Source organism: Phalacrocorax aristotelis, chromosome 1 (genome assembly GCF_949628215.1).
Source record: "Phalacrocorax aristotelis chromosome 1, bGulAri2.1, whole genome shotgun sequence".
NCBI classification, from domain to species: domain Eukaryota; kingdom Metazoa; phylum Chordata; class Aves; order Suliformes; family Phalacrocoracidae; genus Phalacrocorax; species Phalacrocorax aristotelis.
Window position 1 is genome coordinate 33,854,355 of NC_134276.1, and position 22,074 is coordinate 33,876,428.

A 22,074-nucleotide genomic window follows, 5' to 3' on the forward strand; every position below is an offset into this window, starting at 1 on the left:
ATCTCTTCTAAGCAGACTTCATAGTTCTTGCCCTTGGCCAGTGTGCAAATCTGGGACAATCAAAGAAAAAAAGGCTTGGTGGCTCTTACGTGGTTGTTAGTGACCTGTGATGCATATAATGGGATTAGGATATATTTGTTACAGTTGACAGGTTGAATTCAGCAAATGAAATACCTTTACAAGCGGAGCAATCGTGGGAGGTGTTAGTAAGGAAAAATGGCAGTGAGTGTCTATACACCGAACACACAATCTAATCTTCACACTATGGCATATTTAGATTACTTACTCTGCAGAAAATCAGGCTCCTAGGAAGGACAGTAGAAACTTTAGGCACACTGTGTACGCATCAAGAAAGCCCATACTGTAATCCTAAAAAGATTATTTTCTGCAGTCCTCAGGCTTTCTGCTGATGGCACTGGTCTGCATCATATTTTACATTAGAAAATATTGTTTCTTAAAATAAAACCGGGAAATATTTTTCTTAGCAAAACCAGCTACAGATGAAAATATATACTTAGGCCTATCCCGGTGTGTTTTCTACATTTGCATGATGTGAGACCACTGTGAAAGGGAAACAAGGATTTGGACACCACTGGAAAAAGAAAAACATCCCTCCTGAAATGTGCCCAACCTATAAACGAACCAATCTTCATTTTTTTCCTCTTGTTTTTGTAGGAGAATTGAGCACAGTTAACTAAGAGGCTGGAGCAATTGCAATGTTACCCTTCCTGCCATGGCAGTTCACACACAAATCTGAGTGGAAAAAACCCAAAAATTTTAGTGTACTGCCAGTACATCTGTTATTTCCAGAAAACAAAACCATCTTACAAGGCTCTGTAAACAGTCATAAGGGTGTTTCATGAGTGACTTGCCAGGTACATGCAGTAATATTTGTTACGGCTGTTGACATTTCCCAGCTATACTCTGTGGCAGGAAAGGCCAAATGTCAGGCTCAAGCGGTACATAGAGCCCAGGATGCTGGCCTGGTGTTAACAGAGGCTTCAACACCCAGGACTGCCAGAGGTGCTGTCACTGAGCATTCATTTCCTTCAGCCCTGCGGTTAGGAAAAGATTGCTTCTTGCTTCTAACCTGTCCCCTTTTAATTTCCTCTTCATTGCTGCATATAATGATATTTAATTCACATCTCTGTCTTAACTGAAGAGAAAATAATGGCCAATGGACAATTATAATTTCAGATATAATCCTTTTCCAGGATGTTCCCAGACTCTTGGGACCTGATTAGTCCCAACGTGAAAAAAACAGTCTTGCTTGGGAGGTGTGCTCGAGTAGAGAACATTTTGCAGACTGTAAATGCTAATCGCATGATTTGTGGCTAACTCTGTAAAGTCAGTTTATTCTTCCACTGTTTCTGTAAGTTCAGTGGCTTTCTATGGAGCCTTCTGCATATAGGTTAATTCTGTGTTTTGATAAAAAAATCTCCTTTTGCTCACTGCTGAGTTCAGTATACATAGGGCACTGCATGCAAATACAGTTATATAGCCTTGGTGAATATATTTTGAGGGTAGGAAGGTTAACACCCATAGCGTGCCTCTATTGTTAATGGAGAGATAATTTTTTTACACAAGCCTTGCTTTAGATGTACTCAGTGATCTTCTTCCAGAGTTTGGCGCTCTCCCTTGACAGCTCTCTGCCTTCCTTAGACGGAGGATAGCTCCTGTGAATAACTCCCACCCTTTGTGAAAGTGCTATAAAATGGTAGTCAAGATTATCAGTCCTCCAAGTTCAGACCAAAGGAAGAGATGGGTCTTGGTTGCAGAAGCATTTTGAATGCCCAGACTGCAATTGCATGGTAAAGTCCCGACTCTGTTGGAGTCGATAACTAAATTCCCATCAGGCTAAAAAGCCAGGATTTCACTGAAAGACTTTTAGGGTTACTTCATTATCACCAAGGCATAATAAAATGAATATATTTCTTAGTGAAACTGATTTCACCACAAGGGCTTTTTAGCAGCTTTTTGTTCTGTTTGAGTTTCATTGTTCGAACAAAGTAATGACTTTGACCTCATTCGCCTGTCTGCTTCCAGTTAGCATCTCCAGCAGCTTGGACACAATATTCTGTGGGGTTTTATCCAAACATGAAATCAATAATATTAAGTAGGGATGCATTTTTCCATGTGAATGCTTGAAGCTGTTATCAGAGCATTTCTCAAGTTCAACCAAGCATTCTACATTTTATGTTGATTCTTCCTTTAATTTTTCCCCTCTGTATCTGCTTTTCAAGCAGTTAGCAGATGATCCCTGACTCTGAGGAGGAGTATACCCAGGGTGAAATATTTCAACCATTTTACTAAATTGCTCACTTCATGCTACACTGAAAGTGACGTTATTCCTAACTACACCCTAGTCTTCCCTTTTCACATAGCACGGTTAACCACTGATGATCTTTACCAAAGACAAGTAAAGACAACTCTTAAATGAGGGTCATTTTTGCAACAAGCCAGGCAAAGATTTTAAAAGCTAACTCCTCTTAATTGTCGGAGAAGTCTATAATTCCATCAAACTCATCAGAGTTCAGTTCTTGTACTTTGCTGTGCAAACCTTTAAAAGAAGCACCCAAGGGTAGCTGCTGTGAGGATCCTATATCAGTGTATGTGTTAATACACACCTGCCATAGCATGGGGCACCTCTGTGTTGTGTGACTGCCTCACATCAAGCCAGGTGAGAGGAAGAGGGCCCTTGAACACAGGGAGAGGAGAGGGAGCTAGAAAAGTGCAAGGCCTGCGCAAATCATCCCAGTGGTTTGGGACTACGGGACAAAAGTTGGTAGCCTTTGTTGATGAAGATCTCAAATGATTGCTGATGCTTTTGCTTCATTTCCTCGTGAGTGCAACAGCCATTTCCTGGCTAGCCCAATCTTCAAAAGGCTTGCTCTTCACAGAACAGCACAGGCTTGTGATAAAAAATGTGCTCTACATGGCTAATATAAAAGCAATTTGGGCCTAAAGTCATAGGCCAGAAAACCCCAGTGCAGGGCTTGCACATGTCAGAAAACTTGTTTCTTTTCTATCTGAACTTGCTGGGTTCCTGGGGTTCATAAGCTGTGAACCTCAGCCTCAGCAAGCCGACGTGAGTCAGGGAGTAGCTGCCTCGGCTTGGCTGGGGTCCTCTGGCCTTGCAGCAAGCATTTCTGGAGCACAAAGGAGCAGGTGGGTGCTGCAAAAATGAGGTGATGACAGCTGGGTGCGTTTCAGGATAAGGAGTGGGTGCTTGTGGTCTTTTTGTACCCAAGAGCTCAAGGGTTACATCCCTCACAGGGGATGCTAGAAGTTGGGGTTTGCTTCTCTCTTCCACCTGAGAAGGTTCAAAGCTGCATTTCCCAAGAAGATCCTGAGCTATGTGCACTCTCCAGCCCCTCTGTTGTAAGTGCTCCCCTTTGCAAGATTGTATTCGCTCAACTAATTCATTTAACAAATGCAGTTAATTGTCTAAGGAGAACAGGCAAGAGTAATGGTGCAGTGCAAGGATGCACTGCACTCTCCCTTGAGGAGAGAGATATGGGGTTTTGTTTCTCATCATGGGTGTGTTGTGTTGCTAGAAGAAGGTGCAAGAACCCTGCACCCTGACTGGAGCAAGGCGTAAAGCCCCCAGGGCTTAGAGAGACCCATTTACTATCTGTGTTCAGGTGGTTCTGTCCTAGTGGGGATGGGACCGGGGTGTGAGAAGTGGCCATGCTTCTTTCTAGTCCCTGCCTTTTCCATTCCAGGCATTTATTTGTAGCCCTTCCATTACTCATTTCTAGTAATTTCCTGCAATTTAAGGCATGTGGAGTATGATAAATTCAAGCATGACCGTTCGCAGATCAGCAGCTTTCCTACTTACCACAGCAGGCATGAGGAATGACCACCTCATGAATTCAATACCATGAGGCCTGAAAAGTAACAAGAGTTTAACTGGCTGTTTAGGACAGTGTTATCAAAGATTCTGCTCACCCTTCAGAAGTTCTTACACACCAATAGATCAAATCCACCTGAGTTCTACCATTCGCTGCCCCAGCCCCTCGATCGGCACATTAGAGGACAGCAATAGAGTTTCATTAGCATGGTGCAGATCTCTCTGCTGGCTGAATCACAGTCTCTGTGGTTTCAGCCACGATCTAACCCTATGGGGAGCAAATGGCTACTGCAGACCAAGGTATATTCTGACACGGACTGTGCTACCTGAAGCAGATCTGGGCTGTAGCAATAACCCTTTTGTCAATGTACAGCAAGAAATCACACCACTTCCCTTGTCCCTAATTAAAAGTGTCAGAGTGACATCGTAACTTGGCTTTTGATTGGAGTGAATTCCCATCATCCGAGGGAGGAGAAGAGAGACCTCTGAGACACAATGATAAAACCCATTCAGTGAATCACAAAAGTTTTTTTACTTTAAATTTCACATGAGCTCCACAGGAAGACAGTTCTTCAATGCCCAGAGCTACCTGACATTTTAATAATATCTGATCATTATGTGCAGCCTTTCATCCCAAAGCATTTTCCCCCAGTATTTATACTGCACATGTATACAGGAGTCATCCTGTCATTTCTAGTGGGGAATAACATTCAGCCGTATACTTATGCAGCTGTGTGCTTAACCCACACAGTGTACAAGGTAGATTGGCTTGTCAGAGCACTCAGGCTCCCCCGCAACCACCTGAAGGAGGATGGGCCACCTCTGCTCCAGCCACGAGCCTGCTACTGCATCCTGGGGGTTATACGCCACAGTCACGCTCCCTCCAACTGCTAACGTCCATCAAGGAATAGACTAAAACTGTGACAGAAGGGAGAAAGGAACTTCAATATCCCCAGGAGACACTCTTCTTGGAAGAAGAGTTTATCATCCTAATCAAGATCCAGTCCAAAGGAATGAGAGCTCCAAAATGTTTGCTTCAAGTACTTTTCATATGTTCAGATGTGGAGATTCCTGTGAATATGGGGGTTGCCCCGGGTTTTCAGATACCTAAAATTAATATCTTTCAGATACAAATCCTTGCTGAAAACCATTCACTTTGGTAAAATATTTAAGATTGGTTTAGTCCCCCCCAAATATTTCCTTTTATTTCAAAATAATTCTACACATCAGAGAAGGGAAATGAATTGCCTTTTTCTCTTGTTAACTTTTTTTACAAGTGCATTATTCTCGAGGAGATTGCTAGAGCAATATTTGTGTTAAAGACCATTTGAAAGGGCTTTCACAAGTTCTCAGTCTCAAGCAAACATGAAGTATCCCTTCCTACAATGACTTCAGCAGAGCTGGTGGGCAGGAGATGCTTTCGTTCAGCCAACCATTGGTTTGCTGCAGTTTCCTAACGCAAAGTGTGCAAAATGACAATTACCTTTTCTCTTGCAAAACAACCACCTTCACATCACATAAAACATCTGTGTTAAGTCATCAGGAACCTACACATAAATCCAGCTTTAGAAAATGAAGCAACCTGATCATACTTTTAAAAATAAACATGAAGTAACTTTCATATTAGTCATCTGTATTTTGCATATGTACATTTCCATAAAATGGATGTGCTCAAATACAATGAGAACAATAAAAAGAGATAGTTTCAATGAGAAAAGCATTTTCAGATTATTGCTAGTTGCCTAAACTCAGCAGGTGAAAGTTTTAATAGTAAAAGCTTTGTAATGAAAAAGTTAAAAGCATCTCTCTGGCAAATGGATCGGAAAAATAGGATGTCAAGAGCACCATAATACAATTAATCTTCACTCCTGAAAACAATTCTATCATATAGGATAAATCAGACAAACTAATCTTAGATACATAGAGGTGCGTTTGAAGTGCTTCATTTGCAGAGTCTTATATTCGATGTTCTAATTTTTCTTCATTGTTGTTCCTATAATTTTAATGCCAGATAATTTTTCAGCCCAGTTGTCAACTGTTTATTTGTTAATACCAGTACACTCTTGAATTTACAGTTCTGGTAAATTCTATATTAGTGTACTTTAAAAGTAAATTTCTATATTAGTGTATTTTAAAAGTAGTTACAAGGTGCTGTGGCTGACAAAAGCAACACTGGTTTCTTGCATAGCACAAAGTTATCAAGTTTAGGCTTGATCTGAATGAAAAGGTGACACCTGGTCTGTATAATTTCTAATGATAGACCAGTCACACACAGGCAAAAACTGTTAAAACATTCACCAGCAGTGTAGCATATGGCAAATATGTACTTCTGATTCACTAGGTAGATGGTAGGAGGAGGACTGTCCAAGAACCTGGAAAAAAACCCGCCAAAACCCAAGGGGTTTTCCACTGTGTTGGTGACCTAGTGCCACCTCTAAAAGTAGCACAGGCTGCTTGTGAGAGCTCTGGTTTTGGGCAGATAGTTGGATGCCTCATTCCTTGCCTTATTCTTTTTGTACTTGATGCAACGCTGTGATTTGTTACTGTAAACTGAGTTATCCCAGTGCACATAGAAAAGGCCAAGAAACCTCTCTACATATAGACAGTGTGTCAGCAAGACCACCTGACTTAGTGTCAGCCACTTTACTGAAATCAACTCTTAGGCTGTGATAAACCAGGACCTTGTAAAATATAATATTTCTAGGAAGTAGTTAATTTGCTAGCACAAGATCAATTCATTAGCAGCAACAAAAGAATTATATTAATCAAAGATTATGAGCAATTTTCTAGTCATTAAAGTATTTTTAGAGGAGTATTCAGCAGAGAGTCAGAAACAGTCACTGTAAAAGGGCGTGCTGAAAGAGCTGTGCGATACACATGATGTTCCTGGAGGATTCTGAGTTACTTTCAGAGTTCAGACACTCAACCAAATTCCCACACGTCACATCACAACACAGCGCTGTAGCAGCCCATGAAGGGGAACAAGCTCCATTAAAGGAAGAATTAGATCCATTTGGCCCAAACCAAGCATCGCTGCTGTCGGGAGCTGCTGAATCCTGCAGCCTGACAGTGGCAAGGTGGTCGTAGCTCCTTGTGACCAACCTGCAGCAACGCTGAGCACATATTTCCCACAGGCACATGCACAAACACACATATACAACACATGCATGACATGCAGCCAGGTACACAGATCTACTCAAACTCAACATTCATATACACAAACAGCACTGATGGCCTCATCTTGCTCCCCTTTCTGGCTGATCAGTATAAAGGTCCATTAGTGGGAAATATATATGCAGACTTGCACATATATACAATGTGGGTCCCTCCAGTAACTGGCCTTTGACTCTCAGCCTATCCCATAGCTGGCCCCTCCCTCATGCGTGTACACACACACACACAAACAGCTCTTCTGGTCATTCCCCAGACCCCATGATGTCCCCAGTTGCTGGCTTAGACCCCCTGGCCCCTCCTGTAGGTCACACACAGTCTCTCTGGTCTCTCCTGGATCCATCCCAGGCTTATGGCCAGTTCAGTATATGGCTCCCAAGCTTATTATCCTACTCAGTGGATAGTCTGGCTTGATGATCACCAGTGATCCCAGAGCAGCAGACACACACACTCTGGTCTTTCTAACTGCGGCACCCCGGACGCATGGCTGTCTGACCCCTGGTCCCACTCCAGCTGCTGTGCTCAGACCCCCTTGCACGCACCCATGCACACAGAATACAGTCCCTCATCCAGGAAAAGAGTTAGGAATTGAGTGTAATGCACTGATCCAGCCATGGCATGGCCAGACAAGTGTACTGACTGGCAGTTGCATGTGGCCAATCCCTTTTATCCCCTTCCCAAATCACCATGATCCCTCCCTTTTCCTGCCTTTTTGTTTCCCACTAAGGATCCTCAGCTAAATCCTGTACAATCCCAAGGTGCGCTTCCCCTACATCCCATAACAAGTCCCATACCCCTATAGGCAGTGCCCCCCTCAGTCTGTAAGATGATCCAGCATTTCAGTTGGCTTATCAAGGTAAATGTCACACTCGATCCCTGGGGCTGATGCTCTCCTGTGACAGCCCTGCGAGGAGCTGGGTCAGGAGACTTTCTTTTCTTTGATTAGGTTATCTGGCTTTCCCCATCTGTGTCACTACTTCTGTCCTTCTTTGTGCTCGTGGAGATAAGACTTAAATCACAAGTATCAAGAGGAAGCAGCGAGTGATGGTGGTTGGAAAATCCCTTCTGCAGGGGACAGAGGCACCCATCTGTTGATGACACATCCCACGTGTTATTTGATGAGGGTGCAGAACTAGGATTTTGCAGAGAAATCACTGAAGCTTATCCAGACATTGGACTATCACCCCTTGTTGCGCATCCATGAGCTCTGACCCTGCAGCTGATCCTGCTTTGAGTGGGAGGTTGGACTCGAGACCTCCCAAGGTCACCTGAGTGCTTTTGTGATTCTGTGATCATCTGAGTCACGATCACCGCCTGTGAGTGTACTCATACATTGCCGCATTTGCAAGGTAATATGATTTAAGTTAAATTTAAATAAGCACTTTGATTGTAGTTTAGCTCAACTTGGGTTGAATAATTTTGTATTCACCATAGATAAGAAAATAGGCAAGGACAGTAGCCCATTCTCAACTGACAACCATGTTAAGCTGTCAGAAGGTGTCCTGTACCTCAACCTTGCATGTCCCCATAAATTTGAGACGGCTGACTTGATATGCATTGTAACTGTTGCAAGGCTTCCATTCACTTGATTGGAAATTGAATTAGGCTCCATTCAGGTTAAAACAGCATGATTAAATTTTCAGATGTGGATCTGAAGTACATTTAAAGAAAGACCAGCAAAGCAAACACAACTATATCAGACTTTAAGAGATCGCCAGATAAGTGAAAATAAATGAAAAACTGGCAGTCTTCATGTTGCAGGCCATGTTTGCAGTAGAATCATCAAACCTGCCTGGACATCAATAAGCAGTTTGGGCAAGCACACCTGAATCTAAGACTAGTTCTGTGGACTCAGAGCAGGTACAGCCTTTCAAGAGTTTAAGGACTGCAGATTTGGTATTACATGTGCATAGTTCTTTTTTTCTACCCAAATCACAAAATGACCTTTTCTTTTTGAGCCTACAGCATCTCTCTGGCCTGCTGTTAATAGCCTGCAAAATTTTTGCTTATGTTTCAGATGTATAGTTTTTTCTCCTACTACTCATTTTCTTTCATAAATCCCCTGGCTGATGAGAAAGTGTGGTGTATCCCTTACATCTAACAACATTAAGCAGTTGCTCTGTCATATGCCGGCTGTGTCCAACATCTAGTCTTTCCTTCTTCTGCTACTCTTTTAATGCCTCAGACAAATGGCTTTGTACATATAGTACAAACACCGACATATCCTGCAAACTCTTCCAGAGTGTTGTACAATTTTTTTTCACTGGGTCATTCAGAAGGCATATTATTTTACCCCCTCACCACATAATTCCACAGAATCCTGTATACTACAACAAAGGGAATGATGTCTTTGAAGACAATATGCAAACATTCATCATTCCCCCTAGATCTAAAGGTAATTAGCAAATATTTGGACTACCCAGGAGGTGGAGGGAGTATTTCAGCTCTTTGGATATTTGTCATTTGCATCCTGATCACATGCCAGGTGTCTTCAATGTCACATTCATTAAATCCCATATTCTGCCTTTCAAGCAGAGTCCTGAACAATGGGTGATGTGGAACCGTTCTCTGGCAGGAGTAGCTTCCAGGTAGGGCAGGTTCTGTTCAAGTGCTGCTCAGCCCTTGGTCAGTGTTTATGGGGAATGGCAAGTCCTCACTTCTCCCATATTTAGGGATGCTGGCTAGAATATGTTTTCAGGATCACTGAACTTTTTAGGCTAAAGAGAATAATTTTTGCTGAAGAGAGAAGCCCCACGCAAGAGTAGAAATTGTATATTCTGTCTGCTTTTTTTGCACTGGTGCAAGACTGGCCTGTAGAGGATGAGTGACGTCTGGATTGAGAACTTTTTATTTAATATCATACTTTCCCATAGTGGGGAAAAAGAAAACAATGAAGGACTGAAAGACCCAAGTCACTCCGTCTAAATATTTGGGGCTTTCTGATCTGCTAGTCCCCTGGACTGCAGACCTAGCCTTTTGTTCTTACAGTACCTCGGACCATCCTCTGTAGAAAGTCACCACACCTCTTCTACTCTTCAGGACTTCTGTGTCTCTCTGGCAAACACAGCTCTCCCAGGAGTCACACTCTTATTTGCTGTGTCTACAGTGTGGGACCCAGCTGCTCCATGCTGGGCCATGGTAGGCAGTGAGACCAGGCACTTTTTGGAGCAATCCACTTGCCCATGCCTCCGCATTTGCTTACAAAAGAAGCCTGGGTACATGAAAGAGTGGACACAAACCCAACTTGTCTCCCACCTTACAACCAGGACATGGCTAAGGTATACATCCACATACGAAAACTGACATGTATGACTCTCCATAGCCATCAGCGCTGTGTCAGTGGTGGTCTCAGAGGTCTGCCTATGGAAATGAATAGTCCATGTCAGAAAATTGTTATTTGCTGTCCTGTTTTATCCAGCAAGTTCTCCTGAAAGTTTTTCAGAAAGACTCTATCTTTCCCTCCCTGGTTCAAAAGCAGGAAGCCCCAAATCAAAGTGCTGGTCCCAAGAGGTGCCTGCAGAATCATAGTGTTTGTCAAGCCCATGAGAGAAATTCTTGTCTTTTCATCATCTGCTAATGGATTAAAGGGTTGTTTGCAGGGAAAAGCTCCAGGCTGGAAATGGTGAGAGCATCACACAGAATGGTTGTATTCATGCTGAGAAGCTCTGGAGCTGTCATCGTCGAATCAGGCCTCCATGTTCTCCGATACCTGACCTAATTGGTGAATAATGAATAGGGCCAGGCCCCTAATGATCTCCAGGTGTGATTTAACCTGGATTAAGCCTTCCACATACTGTATTTAGTTCTTGCAAGGTCATTTCACTTCTAATAAGTACTGGTTTGTACACGCTCAGCTGTGTTCTTGTCCTTTAATGCAGTAACTGACAGATGGTAGCAAAATATTCGTTTTTTAATGAAACCTGCTGAAGGAGACTGCTTAGGGCCTCAGAAAATGTAATTTGCCAAATAAATGATGGTATCCAGGAAAGAAAGGAAATACTGTAATGTATATATTAAATAATTTTTCTCAGGCATCTGGTGATCAGTAGCTTTTTCTCATGTCCTAACTGTTGTTTCCAATTAGTTATTGCTTCATTCACCTTTGTACTCCTAAAAGTCTTGTTTCTGTGGTTTGGCATAAGTAGTCCCTCTAAAAATGTGCAAATTAACTGAGTGAGGTTTTGTTGTAGGGGCTTCATAGGTACCAGATTTGTATCTGTACTTTGTAGTTAGATACTTAAGGTTTTCACTTACACTATAATTAGTCTGGTTTCTGGGTGAAAGTCACACTCATTTTTTAGACACAGGTATGCCCATTTCTCTTAAATCACTATTAATGCCCAGCAGCATTGCTACCGAATCCTTTATGTGCCCACGCACGTCCTGGATTTTCTCATGGCCTGTGCAAGCTTCTTTGGGCAGCTGAATACATCAGAGTTGTCTAATTTATCATCTTCTGTGAAGCAGGTACTTCTGGATGGCAGAAACATCGCCTTTTCAAACCTCCAAGAGCCTGCAACCTTCTTCTAAAACCAGTCATTTGCTGGGTAGCTATCTTTGCCACTCTTAGCTTCCTCAGGCTCCCCCATAACCATTTTACTCTTTTATCCTCTGTACCAACACACAGTTAAGGAAGACTTGTTGTGACTTCCTTTAGCATCCATTTAGACTGTCCTATAAATCATACAAAATGTTCTGCACAGGCTCAAATCTAGGCATTAAATGAGAATCCATCTGTTCGTTGCTCCCAATGGGAGTATAGTTTCTTTCTCTGCATCACTGCTTGACAAAACTTCTAATCCCATCTGAAACTGCTAGTGTGTTGAGTTTGTAGCCTGTTATATCAAATACACATCTCTCTGCTCTCTCCTTCCCCTCTCAGGAATTGTTATTTTTAGACTGCTTTTCTATCTCTGATGGAGTCAAAAGCTACATCTTAACCTGTACAAGCTCTGGTGGCATCTGCTGCTCTGCTCTTCTGCTGCAGTATCATGAAATCTGTCATCCAGCTCTGTTCTTCTGATCTGTATCCCCCTTGTCATTACTGCCCTTACAGAGAAATTCATGCAAACACTTCTCTTATTTCTGCTTCTTACCTGGGTTTTCTTTCACTGTTTTTGGATGTCATGGCCAGCAGTAGATGAGTATTTGCATTAGCCTTTGGCTCTGTCAGGAGGGGAATCAACAGTACTGGACAACTTAGAGCATACTCCTGCTGCTACAACGTGCCCTGTGCATTACAACACTACAGGAGTGTTAGTGCCAAGTTGATGTAGCTGACAGAGCGCTCAGGCACACCATTATTTTAAGAGGGGATCACTGCAACTCTTGAACTGCAAACACCCTCCTACCTGTAGGTGTCTAAATGTGTGCTATAAGTTTCCCTTTTCAGCCAATGAGGAATATAAAATAGGCACCTCTAAGGTCCAATTTATTTAAACCTAAAGTAAAAAACTAAAATTCATGACTAAAAAGTTATTTCATTTCTACTGAATAAAAAGACAGCAAAGTGCATGTTACAAGTACACAACTGCACATAGGTCTCTGACTAGGAGACATGCCTCAGCTGGCCACTGCAACTGCAGCAAACCACAGGTGACTCAATGCATCTCACTCCTCCTTCACCTTGGGCTAAGGTCGGTCAGAGCCCCTTGTTGCTGGGTGCTGAGGATACACACATGCGTGTATGTCACTCAAACGCACAGACAGTTTCTTAGCTGACACACGGCAACTCGTTCGTCTTCACAATGTGAGGGAACATTTGAACCCAAGATGCATCTGAGCCATCAGGCACCGCGTAGCTGGCAGCTGCTTCTCAGAGCCAGCCTATGAGGAGCACAGAGTACGTCGTTGGGGTTTGTTTGTGTTGGGCTTTTGTTTTTTAAATTGAGAATGAGAAAGTGCCTGACTCTTTTTACCAATCGCACAGACTGCGAAGCCTTTAGTCATCTATAAAGAGGCACATTTGACATATTTTGGAGTTTTTGCCTTTTTTTAGCATGGATTTTTCACACCGTCAGAAATGCCCTAGAGCGACCGAAGCCCGGTGTCTCTCTTCGACTGCCAAAAATGCTTGCCAAGAATTTTGGAGCAAGGCACCACCCCAAGTGCATGTTCTAGACAGGCCACATTGTTACACCAAATAGTGCAAATCTGCTTGCATTTAAGGCTGCCCAGTCCCATGCAACCTCCAGCTGCTTACCTTGACTCCCGCAAGCAGAACAAGAACACCATTCCTGCACAGTCCCACCTCACACCACCACACCTCCAGCCCCATGCTCTCTGCCTCTGAGGTATTGCATGGAACTGCTGAGCATTTCACAGAGCAGATGCAGCAGCGTGAGTCACTGCCTCACCAAGGAACGAGTAACTGCGTATCAGTTGCTCCATGGAAACAGCCCACGTGTATGCCTGAATATTGTGCAATGCACTTTGAAGCTGCTTACATGCCGCTGAAATAGAGAAAACTTGTTTACTTCACACATACCCAGAAGAGCAATCTCTGTCACACAACTGCCTGGGTACTTCTGATGGAACAGCTAACATCTGATAGCTTGGCCGAGATTTGGATAGTTCAGGCCACCTGTTTGTAGAAAAAGGAGCTCAAAGCAGGAGCCTTGACTTGTTTGCCCTTAAGGCTGGCTCTCTTTCAGTCCTCAAAACAAGGTAGCTTTATTCAAACTGCCTGTTAGGAACGGTCCCTGAAATGTGCTGACCTCCAAAATGTGCTTGGGAATTGTTTGGGACAGGGTCCAACACCATGCCAGGCACTGGTCGAAGAGTATAACAGGGTAGATGATTGTGCTCTAGTAGCTAGAAACATTGCTAGTGACTGTTGAATTTACTCTTATAGTGGTAGCTGAATGTTTCCAACAGTGTTCCCCAGAGGCAGTCTTTATTTACAGCTTTAATAGCTAGAAAATGTGAGTTTTCTGACCATCCCCACACTTTATGGCACATCTTTCAAGCTGTTATAATGAAGAAGCACTAGCAACAAAGTTACTACTTACTGCACAAGCAAAATTTCTCTTCTTGGCAACTCTTGGCATAAAGGTGCTTCAAAAAAGGTCTTAATATTCTGCAAACAAATTGTTTATTTATAATTGTCTTTACATGTGAAATAAAATAAAGATCTTTTTTATAGAGTTGAAAGGAAGCAGACAGGTTTACTTGAAGTAAATGAAACCTACATGACCACCTGGTTTTTTTTAAACTTTATAGGAAATCAATGTATTGACAGTAGCATTGGTCAACCAAGACAGAGAAAAAAATTCAGAGAAACGAAGCCCGGGTCTAAAATCAGAGAAAGAGGCACTATTAATAGGTAAGATAACCTCAAAGAATATTTTTTGAGAACAAAATGCCTTTTTACAAGTTTTTGTTTGACATATGTATTTACATGCATCGTTGTGCTAATAAAAGTAAAAAAATATATATTTTTTATTTGTCATCTGTATTCATAATGGCTTTTAGTAAGAGAAATCCTAAAATACAAGTGAACTTTTCCTTTCTGCAAAATTCTGCAGAGGATAATGAAAGGATTTCAGATATGAAGAAAATTGCAGGATCTGCATTTAGACTTGCAACATCAATGTATGAAGACTTGTATTTACATCAAGATTTAGCAGGCTAGAATTGTATGACTTGTTATCTGATTATTAGACAAAATGGTGAAGAAGGGGACGGAAATAATATTAGCAAACCACCAAGCAAAAAAAAAAAAACAACCAGTACGCTGGACGTATTAAGCAAGGTAGATTTATGCTTTTGACATTAGGTGAGGGAATTAGCAATATGAATATTTATAAAGAATACCACAAGGACTGTCATATCTCTTACCTAGAATAAAATCTTTAAAATAAACTCTTAAAGAGTGCCTAAATGCTAAAGCTTATAGGCAGTGAGCCAGCTAGCTGGTACCTAGCATTTTGCCACATAAGAATGCTGGCTGTACCCATGCTACCCTTGGAGGGAACACACCCTATTTATATTCATGCATGTTCTGAATTTGCTTTCAGTGGGGCAGGTTTTCATGGAGCGTAAAGGCCCACAGTCCAAAGTGCTCCCTGTGGCATGGTTGCCATTCACAGAAATGCTGACCTGAAAGACCAAGTTTCATTTCTTTGGTTTGGTCTTTTCACAAGATCAGCAGTATCCCGGTAGGTGATAGTTCCAAAACTACCTTAATTTGTCTAAATGCAATTCATTTGCATCTGCTAAGCACCAGGAAAGTTGCTGGTTTATTGCTGGGGCACGGGTTCAGACAGTTCAGACCAAAAAGACCATTTAAAAGTGAAGAATATATTTAAATGTTTAAAGGGCTTAGTACAGAAACTTCCTGTGACTGGCGAGATGTGGCACAGTGGGTTGTATGAACTGATTTAACTTTGCTTGTTATAATAAAATTTGGAACTTTTAAATGCAATGTACAGTATCTGATCTGTTCAAAGATAACTTCCGTGAGAAGGGTAGCAAGGATGGGATTTTAAGAACAGAATAACGAACTTATTTTTCTAGGTCACTCATTATTTGACTGCAACAAATGGTGGCAGTGCCCCAACATGGGTCCCATCCACTAGCTGCCCAGTGGCACACTCAGATAAACCGTGTCATCTCAGTCCAGATATTACTGGTCAAAATACCCCCACAACTGGCTCATCGTTACAGTTCAAAGGCAAAAGATTGCTCAGGATGGATTTCATGTTATCTCTTCCTCTGACGCATGTTCAGGTGTGGCAAGGGGAAATGCACCTTGCCTCCATCCATTCACTAGGTTTGTCCATGTTTTACAGAATTCAATATTGCCTTAGAGGAAAAGAGCGTAAAAGAAAAAAAAATATACTAAAAAGTTATCACGGAGCTCCAGTCAATAACTACAAAATATTTTCAACTTACTTTTTCTTTACGTTATATGAAAGAGCCGGCTTTGAACATCTTGAATTGAAAAGCCTTGGGAACATGCATAACAAACTCAGTGCCACTGGTAAAATGTGATTTGAATACAAATTGGATTTCCAGTCAACCCATCCAAGTGTGATGGTCTTGGCTTTTGCTTCAAGAGCTCTTGTGTGTGTGCTTATGGTCATGCACAGCACAAAGAAGGTAACTGCTGCTAGGACTCGCTGTAGTATAAAATTAAATACATGCCCCTCCCTCTGCAGGGTCAGAAGTTTGTGACTGCTGTTGGAAAAATGAGGGAGGAAAAAGGTGTTCTTTGCGAAGTCAGACTAAAATGAGTTAAATTTTACTTATCATGTTCAACCATGGCCAGTATTTGGGGAAAAAAATGAAATCCAAGATTATCCTAATTCATTCAGCACCAAGAAAGAAGTATGGCCTGCAGTACACAAGATAGAGTGACCCATTTTTGTCATTTGTAAGCATTTTTAATCCTGGTGTTTATGCTTTAAGTATAAGGAACTTCCCCTAGGGTGATTCAGCTAAGAAACCTATCCAAACAGAGTTGAAAATATTTGCTCAGATTCTTACAGTTCAACTCTCCCCAAACAGTAAGTAACACACATGCCGTTTTGTATTTTCACTGTTTATTTAGAAGAGGAGAAATTGGATCATGCTTTTAATAGCAATTCTGCTGCTCCAAATCTTGTTTTCTCTGGCCATCATTATTATGCTGTTACTTGATTTTCACTGCAGAAAAAAACCTCTAGACTTAGATCCTGACTCTTCCTAAGCCACTTTTATTTCCATACCTTTTACAACAATCCTGCAAATAACACTTAAGATAAACAGAAATGGCTCTCTTTTAAGAGAAGTAAAGAAGTAAATATGTCATAAAGGATCTGTGTTTTCTTCAGCAGCAGTAAGGGGTAATACGGGTTAAGCGCTTTTCATAACCAGCATCACCATAATTACTAGAAAACTTTGAGGGTGTGAGGTTTCTGACACAATTATATGAAACGTTTTCACAACAGAGCACCCAGTGAAGAGGAAAAAAGCAATAATTTTACCATTACAATATCTACAATTTTATATTGGTAAATCAAGCATAAAATTGGTAGTTGAAATGCTTCCAGCAAGTCTTTGTTTAGAAATTCCTTTATTCATCAGTATATTATCTTGGTCACTTACTTGCTAACTGCTGTCATTCCTTAAGATGAGCTATTGTGTTTACCATGTTATTATGATTGTATTAAAAATATGCCATTTTGTTATGTTTATTGGGATGAGTAAGAAAAATAAGAATCATAATTCATACTGAAAAACCTGCAAGAACAGACTATTCAGAATTATTTTGCTTATCTTAATGATATATTGTCTGAGGTAATTTCAGTTCTTTGTGTGCATTTGTTTTTAATACAGGTATCATATCCACATTTCTTCACGTCCACCCTTTTGGAGCCAATATAGAATATCTTTGGTCTTATATGCAGCAGTTGGACTCCAGGGTAAAAAAATTTAATCAAAATCTGTTTTCTCTATAGAAATATTGTATTATTCTTTACTGCAGGTTAAACTCTTCATGCATTTCCATTAGAAAGATAATGGGATATGGGGCTTGGGGGTTTGCAATCTTTATTTGTTCGCAAATTACAGTGCATGTGCTTGTGTTGAGGTCTTTGCCTCCCACTGCTTAGACGTTCTTTGTGGCAAAGAAGAGCAGAGCTTTAAATGGCAAAGACTAGCAGCTGATTTTATGATACATGGTCCTGAAATACAGCTGAGGAGAAAGAAAGCAGAACAAGAGGCAGGTGTAGCCACGGCCATCAAACTGCGGTTTTAGGAGATGATTCCTTATTCTTCTAAAAGTTGTTAGTCATGAGTCACACTGAACATGAACTTTCGTGAACACATGAATGGATCATGAAGCATACCCTTTGTCTCCACATGGAAGCAGAGATGGCCTCATAAAGGAATTGGCTGACCTTATTGCTAAATTCAGAGAAGGTGTGGCCGGCACAAAAATTAGACCAATACACTACAGTGTGCAAAGTGTTTTTTTAATGCATCAATATGTACGGTCAATAGTCAATACATACCTGTAGGATAAGATTCTTTGACTTTAAATATCTACTATAGGATGGGATGAGATCAAGCCCCAAAACAGCCTATTCCTCTCCACAGAATATTAAGCAAGCTAAGGGTGAGAAGATCAGCTGTGAAACAGCCACCTTTGATCAGGTGAATGCTACCCTAAGTGCTAAACAATGGCTCTGCAGGATGCTAGACTGCATGAGATACTTAGCAGGTGCAGGGGTGACCCTGTGGTTAGCCACAGCTCTGACCCACATCAGCCAATTCTTCCTCTGCACATGGGGGTGATAGTGCTTGCCCAGATCCTCTTGCAACATGGAGCCAGGACGCAGCTATGGTGTGCACCTGGAGTCAGAATGTGGGTGGCACTCCTTGTGTCATGGTGGTTAGACACAACTCCTTTGATCCTGGTAATATTTTGTTTCTGAACACTCCCTCCAGCCAAGCCACCCATAGCCAAGATCACCTTCCAGCTGCTTTGATGGGCTGCTTCATGCCTCTGGAGGATCCTTTCTCTATTTCTATGAAAAAGTGTATAGCTAAAAGCGGAGGAGATCCTGAGCTAGAAGCCCAGTGGAAATAAGACAGGTTGCATGCATGAGTGAGGAAGGATGATGAAGTTCTTAGGCACTAGCTTCAGGCAACAGCAGCTCAGATTTGCTAGTGCTTTACAGTCCACTGCTACCCGCAATGAAAAGGAAGAAAATGGAGTAAGGGATGAGGATGGTAGAAAGAGGTGAGAAACTAGTGAACTTCAAATTTGGAAAAAAATCTGATTTTACCAAGACCTGATACATCCAGGGCTTCACACCTGCAACCATTCCTCTTCTGCTTCTCTATTCCCAGCCTCTGCCACATGTACACCTTCCTTCTTCTTGTCCCCAGTTCCTGCAGCACCCAGTCTGTCCAATCTCCTCAGTCATCTTTCAAGTCCTTCCTTAACACACAGTGTTTGGCTAAGTTTCAACTGCTTTTTCCCCTGGCTGACCCCTCCAGCTCTGCATATCTTGAATGACAACAGCAATCATTTAAAATACAGGCTCCTTGGGCTCCAGCCCTGCTGCTCATCGCTTCTGCCCACAGAGCTCTTCACCTTTCTCCCCCTTCACTGCTCAGTCCCTTCTTGTGCATGTCTGTGGGCTCTGTCCTTGAATGTCTACTCATGTGAGTAATGTGTTGGCTTCTATGAGGCTGCCAGGATCAAACCCTTACCTTGCAAACACAGCCTTCATGGAAGGAGCATTGTCTCCATCTCTCCAAGGTGCCAAACTGCCAGTCCCTGCAGCTATCACTGGACCTACCTGCTGCATAATAAACACGAGCCGCAAAATTTGACCTCGCTGGTTTATTTTGGAAGTAACTGCTTGTAGCAACAAATTACTTTTTAATAGCACAATCCAGAGATGCAATCTCAGAGATGAATTTCAATTACTTTCCATGGTTAGCCTGTCATTCCTCACCTGAACAAGAATGATAAGGTCAGCATACCCATGCAGGCTGAGGGCTCAGTATAGAGCTCAGATACATTATCCAAAGGTAACCAGCTATCCGTTGCTGCCATGAGAGTGCGTAAATGATGGACCTAATTACTCTGGGGCTTTAGAATGCCTCCAGCACTGATTTTTGGCACCACCTTTAACAAATCATTTAATCTTTCTGCTGCACAAACCTCTTCAGGAAAATAGGGGATGATAGATATTTTCTTCCTTCCCTTGGGTGGAATGAGGTATAATTAGCATATTTTATGATTATATGCTTCTTTAAAAGAAAACTTTTCACCGTGGAAGGTCCCTACTAATATGAATAAGCAGATGTATCAACATTGCCAGAGAAGCCTATCAAACCCTGGAGATACCCATGGATAACAGGCAGCACCCATAGATTTCTTTGTCCATGCTTCCTTTCATGACCATCAGTTTAGAAAAAGTAGCAATAGGATAAAATGGTTCATTTTCCATTACTTCTAATTTCTTGACTTCCCTACTGATTATACCAGAAAGGTTGCCTTTGTGAAAGTGTTTTCTGCAATGAAAGCATCTTTCCCATTAGGAAGGTGACCAGTCATTAAGGTTTCAAAGCCATAAGAACATCCTGAGCAATGCCAAGACAAGAACTTTACTGCTTAGTTATCTGGGGCTGCTGAACTGGGCCAAACTGGGAGAAGACAGCTCCACGGGTAGTCAGCCCTAAGTAACAAAAGTGAGGTGATTAAAAATAAAGACCATGTGTTAGGTTTTTTTGCAAGAGAAAAACTGATGGAGCTGGGAGGATTCAAGAGTTCATGAGATGAGAAGGAAGAATAAGGTCCCATTTGCTTCCTCCTCACAAGTATACCCACAACTGTAGTTCTTAGATGGGCCTTGCACTCTTCTGTGTGGCACCAGCCCCAACACAGCTGTTGTCACTCTTTTACAGTGGGATGCTATTTACAAAAGCAGAGTCATCCCTGCAAGGAATCTGCGCTTGCTTTGGAGTCTGGAAATTCATGTCAGTCTAAGGTTAAAAAAAATAATAACAGTTGTTTTCATCTGGCCTGGATTTCACCACCCCATGCCCCCCACCCCCCTTATTTCTGTTCTCCATATTTCCTCTTTCCAATCTACAAGGCAGCTTTCTTACTTTAATTTTACCTTTATTTCTTCCTCAGATCTCTGCAAATGAGATAGAAATGCTTTTGATGAGACTGCCACGCATGTTTAAACAAGAATTCACTGGTGTAGGAGCAACACTGGAAAAGAGGTGGAAGTTTTGTGCCTTTGAAGGAATTAAGACTATCTGACTGTGAATAGTAATGAAGCTATGCAGAAGACGAGTTCCTAGAGCATGGCAGGGTTATAAAGTATTAAAGTAAGAAATTTGGGTTTGGGCACATAGTAGTATGTTTTCAAAGTTATCCAAGCCTAATTTTAGTTACATTTGTGACGTTCTCTTGTGAGTGGAAATGTAGTTGTGCACCAGTTCCTAAAATAAAATAAAATTTAAAAAAAAGTTTCAAAATGTGACAGATCTGTTTCCTATGAAAACTGAAGAAGGATACCACAGTCATAATGATTTCAAAATACGACATGTCCTACATCTAAGAAAAGCTCATTGAGCAAACAGTTAAGGAGAAAAATTGCCCGTTATGGTCGCTAAGCTACAGCGATGTATGTGTAATATGTAGTAGAACGCATTAAGTTTCGTTATTGGAAGTTCTTTCTGTTTAGTAAGAAAACTGAGTAATTTTGCAGTGAGGAAAAGCATACCAAAAGAAAACTTGAAGATGTGTCTGAAGTTATTGTATTTTGTAAATTAAGTTATATGCTGTACCAGGGATTTTTGCCTTATTGAAAGAGGCCTGAAAATGTGATTGGAGTCCTCAAGAATGCTTTATCAAGAATATTATTTTTCTAATGTAACTATTCTCCATTACAAGTTCTTTTAACATGGATTGCATATCAATTTTCATAAACATGTAAATAAGGAGGAAACCAGTGTTACTGTATTGTATTTGGTATGTAACATTCAGGTTTATGCATCAAAATAAATATTCAGTTGCATTACTGTTACAAATTTTATAGCAGATATATTAATTTTTATCAATAAATATGACTTCTACCATATTGTTTGTACAAGTTTTTCTTCTGATGTTTTTGAGTTTTTATGAATCCATCAAGAGTCTCCTGGCACTTATTTTTCTCCTACCTAAACTATTAATTGCAGATAACTTGGTTAAATTAATTGGGAATTTAAAAAGAGCGGGCAATATTAGCTAAGATTAAAATAATTAAAAATCTTGGTAGAGGAAGAACCAGCATGGACCTCTGCTTAGCTGAACACATCTCATTTGTTTTTTCAGACAAGCCACCAGGTTAAAAATGAACACCTTCAAACTTCTCATTTTCAGTGTCGTGTTGGATAGTTGCGATGCATCCAATTAGTTACTCCTCCTAACTCCCAGCTAATGCTTCTGGCCTTTGGCCAGCCAAGGAAAGGAATAACTCACTTTTGGTGGTGTCCCTTAAGCAGGGACATCGATGTAAATTAACAGTTAAGATTTACTGTCAAGCACACAGTAC

General features: G+C 41.4%; 1 protein-coding gene across 7 annotated transcripts in view; it reads left to right on the forward strand.

Moving 5' to 3' along the window:
• The window catches only part of ENOX1 (ecto-NOX disulfide-thiol exchanger 1), a 379,677-nt gene extending 358,061 nt beyond the window's left edge, over nt 1-21,616 (forward strand). For all 7 annotated transcript variants that reach the window (XM_075087456.1, XM_075087509.1, XM_075087466.1 and 4 more), the window contains 3 exons: nt 14,246-14,348; nt 17,345-17,430; nt 20,664-21,616. In XM_075087456.1, the coding sequence (XP_074943557.1) occupies nt 14,246-14,348; nt 17,345-17,430; nt 20,664-20,795 (321 nt within the window). In that variant the 3' untranslated portion in view covers nt 20,796-21,616. The remainder of the gene's footprint in view (nt 1-14,245; nt 14,349-17,344; nt 17,431-20,663) is intronic.
• The last annotated feature ends 458 nt before the right edge of the window (nt 21,617-22,074 follow it).